This window comes from Acomys russatus, chromosome 30 (genome assembly GCF_903995435.1).
Source record: "Acomys russatus chromosome 30, mAcoRus1.1, whole genome shotgun sequence".
NCBI lineage: Eukaryota > Metazoa > Chordata > Mammalia > Rodentia > Muridae > Acomys > Acomys russatus.
In genome coordinates, this window is record NC_067166.1 from 39662074 (window position 1) to 39671484 (window position 9411).

Below are 9411 nucleotides of genomic sequence, written 5' to 3' on the forward strand. Positions count from 1 at the left end.
TGGCACATGTAGACCACACAATCACAGACTATAAAGTTGTAACATATGATATGATTTGCTTCCTTGTTCTCTTAATTCAAAATCATCTATGTTTGGATAAAACTTGATATCCTGACATCTGTATTAGAATATCTGAATATCTCCATAAATCATGAGAATTATTTTCCAGGTATTACTTCATATATAAGCAATTTTGAAACTGGCTCCATATTCAAAGTGTGTGAAAAGCAACTTTTAGCAGACATGCACCCCACCTGGGACTGTCAGCATCCCCAAGCCCATTTACAGACATTCTCTGTTTCTTCTCTGAAAATAGAAAACTTGAATAATGAAGGCAAATCAAATTTTGTGTTATGAAACAATGAAGAATTGTGATCTGAGAGGATCAAATTTAAATATCTCCATCAGATTCTGTTTCTATGAGCCCTGAGAACTCAGTACATTTGCTTGATTGTATCTACAGAAATAACACTTCCAGCCCTTTGAAAAATCATTAAAAATTCATCATCTCTTTTATAAGTCAAAGCTTCTTGGTAGCCATTTGTCACCAAGTACCCTCCTCTGTTAGGAATGGCAAGTGCTGTTTTGTGTAAGAAATTAAAAAATCCCCAGCTCAGAGAGGGGATGAGCTTAGCCATCCCAAAGCTTTCCCCTTATTCTCTACCACAAGGCGAAAAAGTCGCAAACAGCAGTTACAAATTAAGGTTATGAGCCTTTCTTCTGATGATGGGAAGTGAAAAAGACCAAACAAATACCCTTCCACTGGAGGATAAAAGGGTTCAGGCAGATGCTCACCACCAGCAACAGTTACTGTTGGCTGAGGAGCCCTGGTCTGGTTGGACCAGGAGAGAGGCACCCAGGCATGCCCACAGGACGCTTTAGCTATATTTCCCAGAGTATGCTGCAGCGTCAGTAGAGAAGAGCTTTCAGTGCTTTATGTCCTGCCCATGTCCTACAACAGCCTTGTCATTTTCACCTTATGTTACACTCCATTTCCAAATCTCTTAGGTGTTTCTTTTTAACAAAAGCATAGCTTAAGTGACAGAACTAAGGACAGGAGCTGGTTAACTCGGAACAAGGCAGTGTCCAAAAGAAATGGCTAAGTCAGCTTATTCTCCACCAACCCCTCCCACCCGCAGCATACCACTGTTTCTACCACCAGTTCTTCAAGAGAATGAGAATTCTAAGACTGATTTAACCTACCAGGCTTCACACTCAGAAAAGTGGACACACATGACTGATTTGACCCATTAATTTATATGCCAGAAACGGGAAGATGAGTGATATTAACAGGCATCAAGGACAGTTAAGAACAAAGCCACTGACTTCACTACCTTTAACTAAAACAAGCAAAATAAAAAGATTAAAAATTAAAAAAAAAATCTAAGAGAGTTGACAGAGAAACAAGTTTCGCTCTTCCGTGTCTCTAGAAAGATACTGGCATATGAACAGAAGTGAGCTGGGCACTTTAACCTTAATACCAAGTGTGAAAACACCAGGCAGAGATGAAGGCCACACAAAGGTAAAAAAACAAACACCCTTCCAAGGCCCCAGAGGACAGGCAGACCGGGGCTTCTCTGTCACTTCAGTTAAACCTGGGCACTACCTTTTCTTTCCTTCAAGTGGGCCTCTTTATCTCAGCAGTTCCCTGAACCAGTGTGTGCAATATCACTGTTTAACCGTACAATTGGCCTGTTGCTTCCCAAAGTGGCTGACAGACCTCTAGTTCCCACAGATGCCTTCTCAGCCCACCGTATTTCAGTTTTGTTGTTGGCTTTTTAAATTGGGGGCTGGGCTCCTCTTCTTTACATCCCCCCTGACCTAACTTCTTCCCACTGCCATTCCTTCCTGTGCCCTTAGAACCCGCCACCTTATCTCTCCATCTTGCAGGGCTGAGTTTCTCTCCACTGCCAGCCTTGTCCCCCCTCCCCCTGCCCCCAATCTGGCTTTACCCAGATGGGCCTCCTCGTCCTTGCTGGTGCTGGCCTCTTTTCTTGCTTGTGAGCCTGTCTGGAGAACAGCTTACAGCACATTCAGTTTTTGCTATTTCCTATATCTTTCTGTCTTTATTGGTGGCATTCTCCCTGGGTATAAGGTGTATTTCTCCCTGTTCTTGCACTCCTCCCTGTTGCCTTTCCCTCAATGTTCCACAAAACTTGTGACCATTTCTCACCATATGCTTCTCTGTTCACAACACATGTGTCCAACCAATCCTTTGGGAGCCTCTGCAAGATGGTATGCTCTGAAGCTTTCCTTTTGCCGTGGGAACTCACATACTCCCAAGATGTACACACAACTGTTTGTGCCCTCCTGTGTGTGTGTGTGTCCCTCTGGAAGCTCTGCTGGCTCTGACTAAGACTATTTTTCTCTGTATGCATTTAAAGTGCCTGGCACTAGTGGGAGCTCAACAGATGTTAATTCTTTTCTTCACTTTTATCTAAGTATATGAGGTCTGAGTCGGGTGTCCTTCTGCCGAACTGTGCCTGTTTTACGAGACGAATTGGAATATATTCTTTAGTAGGCAGAGGTTTGCCAGAAACCTCTGTGGGGTGTAGCTCTTTTGGTCTCTCTTCTCTGAATAAAATGCTATTGGTTTCCCCATATGGTATTGCCTTCCCCTTCGACAATTCGTCCACTTCAATATGCTCCCATTACATGTCCATAATCGGCTTCCTTGTACCCCTCACCCCCACCCCCAATCTTGTTAAACTGTCTTCTTGGTGCCCTACTCTTTTCAGTGTTAAAGCGTTCCTGGGTTTGGGTTCCAGCTGTGGGGCATGTAACTCTGAGCTTCTTCCTGTAGTGGAGACAGGCGCTCAGAGTATGGTATGAGAGGGAGACCGCAGGTTTCTCTCCTCTCCGGGGCCTTGGACGAGAGCAGAGTCTCGGTCCAGGATGCCTTGTGTCCGTCTCCCCTTAGCCTTCGGGCTCGCTCCTCGCCAAGAGACAGCGAGTCAGCAGAGGACGCGGCGAGCCTTTCGGCTGAGCAGAGCTTCCGAGAATTCCTTTCCCCGGAACCTGCCGTCTTGTCCCGGCTCTAGTTGTGTTTGAGTCTTCTGGTGTCTCTCTCCCCGAGATGCGGTGTCCGTTCGCTGCTACGCGGGACGCCCTGCGTGTCCGGGAACCCAACGCAGAGCCAGCGTTCCAGAGTCCGGGAGAGTGCAAGGTGTGTCCCCACCTCCCCCTCCCCCTCCTCGCAGCGCCCGTGTCTCTGGCCTTCCCGAGTACACCGTGTACACTCCCGCCTACACTCGGCGCGTCAGTGTCTCCAAGTCTCTGAGAGTACAAGTTGTGTCCTCAACCCCACGGAGCGCCGGTGCCCCTCACTCAGCGGCTCCACCGTCACCCCCCCCCCCCCGACCCCCGGCGTTGCCCCGAAAACTTGGACCGCTCGCGGCCGTCCTCCCTAGCTTCTTTACTGGTAGCTGCGCGCGCCCCCGCCGTGGATAAGACGGTCGCCGCACTTCTCTCCCGGGGACCCGGTCCCTCCTCGGGACTAAACAAGCCAGGAACCCCCGTGGGCACCGTCGGGAAGTCCCACAGCGGCGTCCTAGCCTTGGCCGGGCTGACCCCGCCGCCAGGGGCCGCCCGCCCGCGCCCCTCTCCCCAGCGGCCCTGGACCGCGGCGTCGGCGCCCCCCACCCCACCCCCCGGCCGGCCCCGCTCCCCTACGCGGGCACCGAGGCAGCGGCAGCGGGAGCCAGCGCCCCAGCGACGCTGCGCCAGGCGCCCGGCAGAAAGCGCAGTGGCCGCCGCCGCCGCCGCCTCCCCGAGCGCTGCCCGGCCCGCCGCTCACCTTGTGGCTCTGGTAAGTCTCCAGCGCCCGGATCGCCGTCTCGGTGAGCTTCACATGCAGCACGGTGATGTTGTCTTGCCCCAGCCGCCCACACGCCAGCCCGTAGCGCTGCTCCTCCCGCAGCCCCGCCGCCCCCCCCGCCGCCATCTTAAACTCCCCGGGGTGCCACCGCGGACGCCGCTCGGGCTCCAGCCTCCACTGCGGCCGCGGCTGCTCGGGCTCCTGCAGCCGCCGCCACAGCTACGGCCATCCCGCTGCTGACGTACTGTCATATACTGCGCGCAGCTAGACCTCGGGCTTCCACAGCTGCCGGCCGCCCCACCCTCGAGCCCACGCCCCGCCCCAGCCTCTGCTCATTGGTCCCGGTCCACACAGAGCCGCCCTCATTGGCCGCGCTTCACCTCAAGGGGCGGGGCCCAAAGTCGCTGGAGTTTTGCTCTCGGGACGGGACGTCCGACAGAAGAGAGCTTTTACGTCGGGGTGACGAGCCTGAGTTAATCGCATCTGACGTCACGTCTCGTCTTGGCTCTCTTGCGGCGATTGGCTGGACGGATTTGGGGGGGGGAAATCCCCTGGCTAATTGGGTGTCAAGGTTACCAAGTCTGGTAGCCTCAGTCGGAGCCCCGCCCCTTGAGGGGTAACAGTGGACCGAACGCAGTGACCGAGTCAACCTGTGCCCGTGGACCGTGGTGAAGACCTGTGTTCGGCGTGGGTGAAGGCAGGACAGGTGACCAAGTACAGGTTTTGTCTCCCGACTGCTGCATAAGCTCTGGACCATGATGTGCCTCTGTGGGGCGGACACAGTAGGCAGACGCTGGAGAGCTTTTCCTTAAAAGGAAGTCGGTACTAGGGTGGAGCAGAGGATTTTTTAATTCCAGACTTGAAATTACCAAATCGGCTGTAGTCTTCAGTGGCTGTGTGAGATTGTGTGGAGCAACTTAAGCACAAAATTATGCCAGAGGACTAAATGCGGTTCGTGTGGTGGGTAGGATACAATAAATAGAGTTGAACCTCAGAGTCTTTCAAAGCCAACTCATACATGCGTGTGATCTCAGAGGAACGGCATATGCTCTGGAGCTCACCATATGATCCGGGTTATGCCTTTTTATGGGGCATGGGAAAGCCATGCTGTTTGGGTCTCTTCTTTCAAAGGACCCTAAAAGAGTGAATTTAGGTGAAAAGAAAAGGGATACCTTCCATTCTCTTAGTCTGAGATCTCTTAAGTTTCATTTGACAGGGCTGTGAGAAAACCTGGCAAGGCTTTAAGGTAGGAGAAGCTCTTATTGAGGGTAAATGGAGGAGGTGGAGGCCAAAGTGGAAAGAAGCTTGGTTTACTTGCCACTCCAGTTTATGCTATGTGTGGGCATGGCTAGAGGAAGGCACCTAAGCCAGTCCTCTTTAAGCTGTGTGTGGATAGACTAGATAGGTTTCTCCTGAGAAGGTCAATTAATTGGATGATCAAAAACACAAGAAAAACAATTGCCAAGCTGAGGCTGGGGGATTGACTTTGGAGGGTGCTAGACCAGCTTGGGCTACAAACTGAGCCCCTGTTTCAAAAAACAATAGCAACGAAATAGAAACAACGGCAAAAACTAAACAAACAAAAACAAGAGATATATTTGAAAGCAAGGATAGGCACTCTATAAAGATACCATTTTTTTCATTTTTGTTTTATAAATTGAGACATTCATTATTATTCTTAGATTGTAAAACTTTACTGTGTTTTTTTTTTCTGAGATTCTTTTTATAGGTGTTTAATCAGTGTATTTTTCTAGCTTTTAAATATAGTAGGGTCTATGATCTCCTCTGATTCTATGTCCATCGCACACCTAAGTAACCTCACCTTTTCCCCAGATTTCAAGCGTTCTATGTGTACACTGCAAGTCTCAGAAGGAATCCTCTTTTTTTAGTATAGAGATTAAATAAAAGCTTGGGGATCAAGCCTAGCTTCATCAGGAGAGATCACTTTGTAATTTATCTTAAATTCAGCCCACTAGTATTGGTTCTATCAAACATGGCTTACATCTGTTACTTTAGTGATCACATAGTGTTAGTTTCCTAAAATGTATTAAATAAGGAAATTATGGCAATAACAGAGAATAAATTAAGAAATTTACCTTTACATGAGAAAATAAAAGCTTCATATTTCCTCATAAAAATACCATACTCAAATACTTCATATCTAGATGAAATATAATCTGAAAAGGAGCTGTGAGAATTCTCCTTTATTCTTGTTTTATTTCTATGGGGAAGAACTTACCACATATCTAAAGCCTTAGTTATTTGAGGGCGGAGTGAGGATGGAGATGGGGGAGGTATGACTAGAACAAGTTAAGCCTGTATCCCACTGCTTTTCCGGTGAGGGTGGGTAAATCCCCACCCACAGGACATCCTAACTTAGTCTCCTCTTACTAAGAATTCTGATGACATCCAAAGGGCAGGGGAGTTTTCATTGTAGTTTTCAGATGTCTAATTTCTGCCTCCTCGTCTTAATTTTAGGTATATTTCTCTCCTGCCTTATTCTTTTAATGGGTAGTATGGTGGTGTAGCAAGCTAATGTTTATTTGCATGTCTTTCCCCCTTTGAGCTTTCCAACTGGGAATGGAAGCCGTCTTCACATACACTGTGACCTGTTAACACAGCACTGTCCCACAGACATGTAGATTGTGTCAGTCCAAACCTGATGGCCAAGTTGCGCTTCCCCTAAGGATGGATAGTTTGAAGGAGACTGGAGAAAGTAACCCTTTGTCAAGGTTACCACTGTATACATGTTTTCTGTTGAATGCCAGTTAAGTGTAACATGTTGTGGGTGGGAATTTTCTGTATAAATGTGAGTGAACAAGCACATAGCAAAGCAATTATAGAATTAATAAATGCTAATTTGGATATATTGGTAATGAGCTTTTAAAAAATGCAGAGAAAAAATAGAGGTGGTAAAACTTTCTTTTTTTTAATTTTAGGTTTTTGTTTGGCTGGGTTTTTTGTTTGTTTTGTTTTAGTTTTTTTTAAGACAGAGTTTCTTTGTGTAGCCTTGGTTGTCCTGGACTCAATTTGTAGGCCAGGCTGGCCTTGAACTCACAGATATCTACCTGCCTCTGCCTCCCCAAGTGCTGGGATTACAGGTGTGCACCACCACGCCCAGCTGGTGGTAAAACTTTTACAGTCTCTGGAAGGCCAAGTAGATTCTTGATAAGTTGAGGTAGTACAGATGGTAAGAGGCAAATAAAAATTATTGTAATAGTCACTCTAGATAAACCCATTCATTTTATGAATGAGGAACTAGAGACCCTATTAATTTAGAAGCAACCTGCCTAGCCTACTATAATTGGAAGAGGTGGGTCTGAGTCAGTTTTTTTTAACCTAGTGCCTATTACACTGAGTAGATACTGTGTTTCACTCAGAAGAAATCTACTTTAGTGCCACAAAGGACAAAGAGAAGTATTCTGAGGTAAAGCTTATTATGGCTCCAATGTGCACATGTGGAGTTCAAGCAGGGGCTGCCTGACCATTAAGAAATTTTCTGGCCTTCAGATATAAGGGCACCCCTCATCTCTGGTTGCTGCATATATAACAACCATCTCAATGTCTCTGATATCTTCAGGAACCATTTGGTACCCAAATAATAGGTGAACCAGACCAAACAAAATGTCACAGGGATAGAGGTTCTAGATTATGTTGAGCTGGGATTATTTAAAGGCCTGATAGTTTCTTGGTACAGCACACTGGTATACTTGAAGGAGTCCAGTGTTGACATTTAATTTTTAAGCAAAGCTAGAAGACAATACTATTTATGTGAGCCTTTTTATTTCTATTAACACCTAACCAAAGTCTTTGAACTGGGCATAGTCACACTGCCATCCTAGCATTTGAGAGGCAGCAGGAAAATTAAGAGCTGTAGTCCAGGTTGGACAATAGAGTGAGTTCTAGCTTAATTTCTTGTTAGGAAGGGTTAGAGATGGAATGCTGTATAGATAAAAACAAAAACAAAACAAAGAACCCCAGAGAACGTAAACTGAAGTGCTTTTCAGCAAACATTTTGTTTATCTAGGGATGTGTGGATGTTGGGAAGGGAGGTGTCATCTTTCTGTAGTTATATTACAGAGAAGGCCTAAGGCTGATGATTTTCTGAAAGGGACTGTCCATCACCACAGGTCTTCAGGTACCAGTTCCGTGCTCCCTCTTGGATATGGAGACAATGGGATTGGTTTGTGCATATTCTGGCACAGGAAGCCCCTGCTTCCTCTCACAGCCTCTCCATCTCTGACTATGTTGGTACCCATCCATCCATGCAGCGTTCCTGCATCCTCTTCTGTTCTATTCCTTCCTTCAGACTTGGAGCTTGGTAGTGATAGTGTAGACAGACAGGCTTCTCTTTATTCTTTTTAGAGCTATTGAACATAGCATTTTCTCTTTTATAGATCTACACTTCATTTCATACCTTTCTAAGCTGTTTACTGCTTTAAAAGTGATGGGATGTGGGAGAATGGAGTCAACAAATAAAGTGGACTAAAGTCTCATGTAGCAGCCAACTTTATTCGGAGCATCAGACAATTTATACTCTGAGAATTAAGAAGAGTCACACAAGTAAAGTGTACCTTCACAAGGGCATGGTACTTGTGGCAGGCAAGCCAGCACATGGCCAAAACATGTTTTTCCATGGAGGCATATAAACAAATAGCAAGAGCCAGTTTTAATAAATAATCTGAAGCAAACTAACTCCTATCCACTAAACCCAGGAGGGGAACGAAAGCATAATCCAAGAACAATTTTATGTTTTTGAAGAAACTGAGGTCACAAGGCTTTTGCCTTGGTTTCTTTTGAGTTTTCTCACAAGAACTTAGAAACCTCCTCACAAAGAAGCTTCTTTTTCTCTGATTTTGTTTGTTGTCCTCCCCCTTTTTTCTTTCTTTTTTTTCTTCCTTCTTTTTCTTTCTTTTTTTTTTTTTTTTTTTTTTTTGCATTTCCTCATTTGAAGAGACATTTTTAGGAGATTGTTTACCCTTTGGAAAGAAAAGTCATATTTTTTTTATTGTATCAGTTTCATTTCTCAAGTCATTAATATTCATACTTAATTTCAATTATTATATAAGATGCTTATAATTAAATTTGGCTATCTTAAAAAGAAAAGAAAAGTCATTTTATTCCCTAGCAAAAAGATCAAACAAGCAAAGCAAACAAACCAAGCAGCTCTCCTTTCTTGATGCACAGATCAGTCCATAACACATTGGCCAACGGATCTCTTTTTCACGTGTGATAATTGCTTTTTGGCTTTTCAGCATATTGCAAAGGCTCAAAAGATTTCAAATAGATTCTAAGAAGAGTGCTGAGAAAAAGCTCGCATGTTTCCAAATAAATTCAAGATTTAGGTAGAAGGGGACTGTGCCCAGCTTTTTATTTCTAACATGCTAATAGTGCACAAATCATCATCATCAGGAAACAGTCTTGCTGTAGGACTCAGGGTGGCCTCAAACTTACCATCTCCAATTGTTTGAGTGCTGAGATTATAGCCCTGTTCCCCTAGACCAGGCTTACGAGCTTATCCTGATAAGGCCTTATAGTTTAAAAGCAAATTAAGTTACGTTATCTCTGAATTTCTTTCCCCTAGAACTTTGTGA

General features: G+C 45.6%; 1 protein-coding gene across 1 annotated transcript in view; it reads right to left on the bottom strand.

The window, feature by feature from the left end:
* Positions 1-4089, bottom strand: part of Ell2 (elongation factor for RNA polymerase II 2) — a 64865-nt gene extending 60776 nt beyond the window's left edge. Inside the window, exon 1 of the mRNA XM_051172577.1 lies at positions 3797-4089. Coding sequence (XP_051028534.1) covers positions 3797-3943 — 147 coding nt within the window. The 5' untranslated portion in view covers positions 3944-4089. The remainder of the gene's footprint in view (positions 1-3796) is intronic.
* Between the last annotated feature and the right edge of the window lie 5322 nt (positions 4090-9411).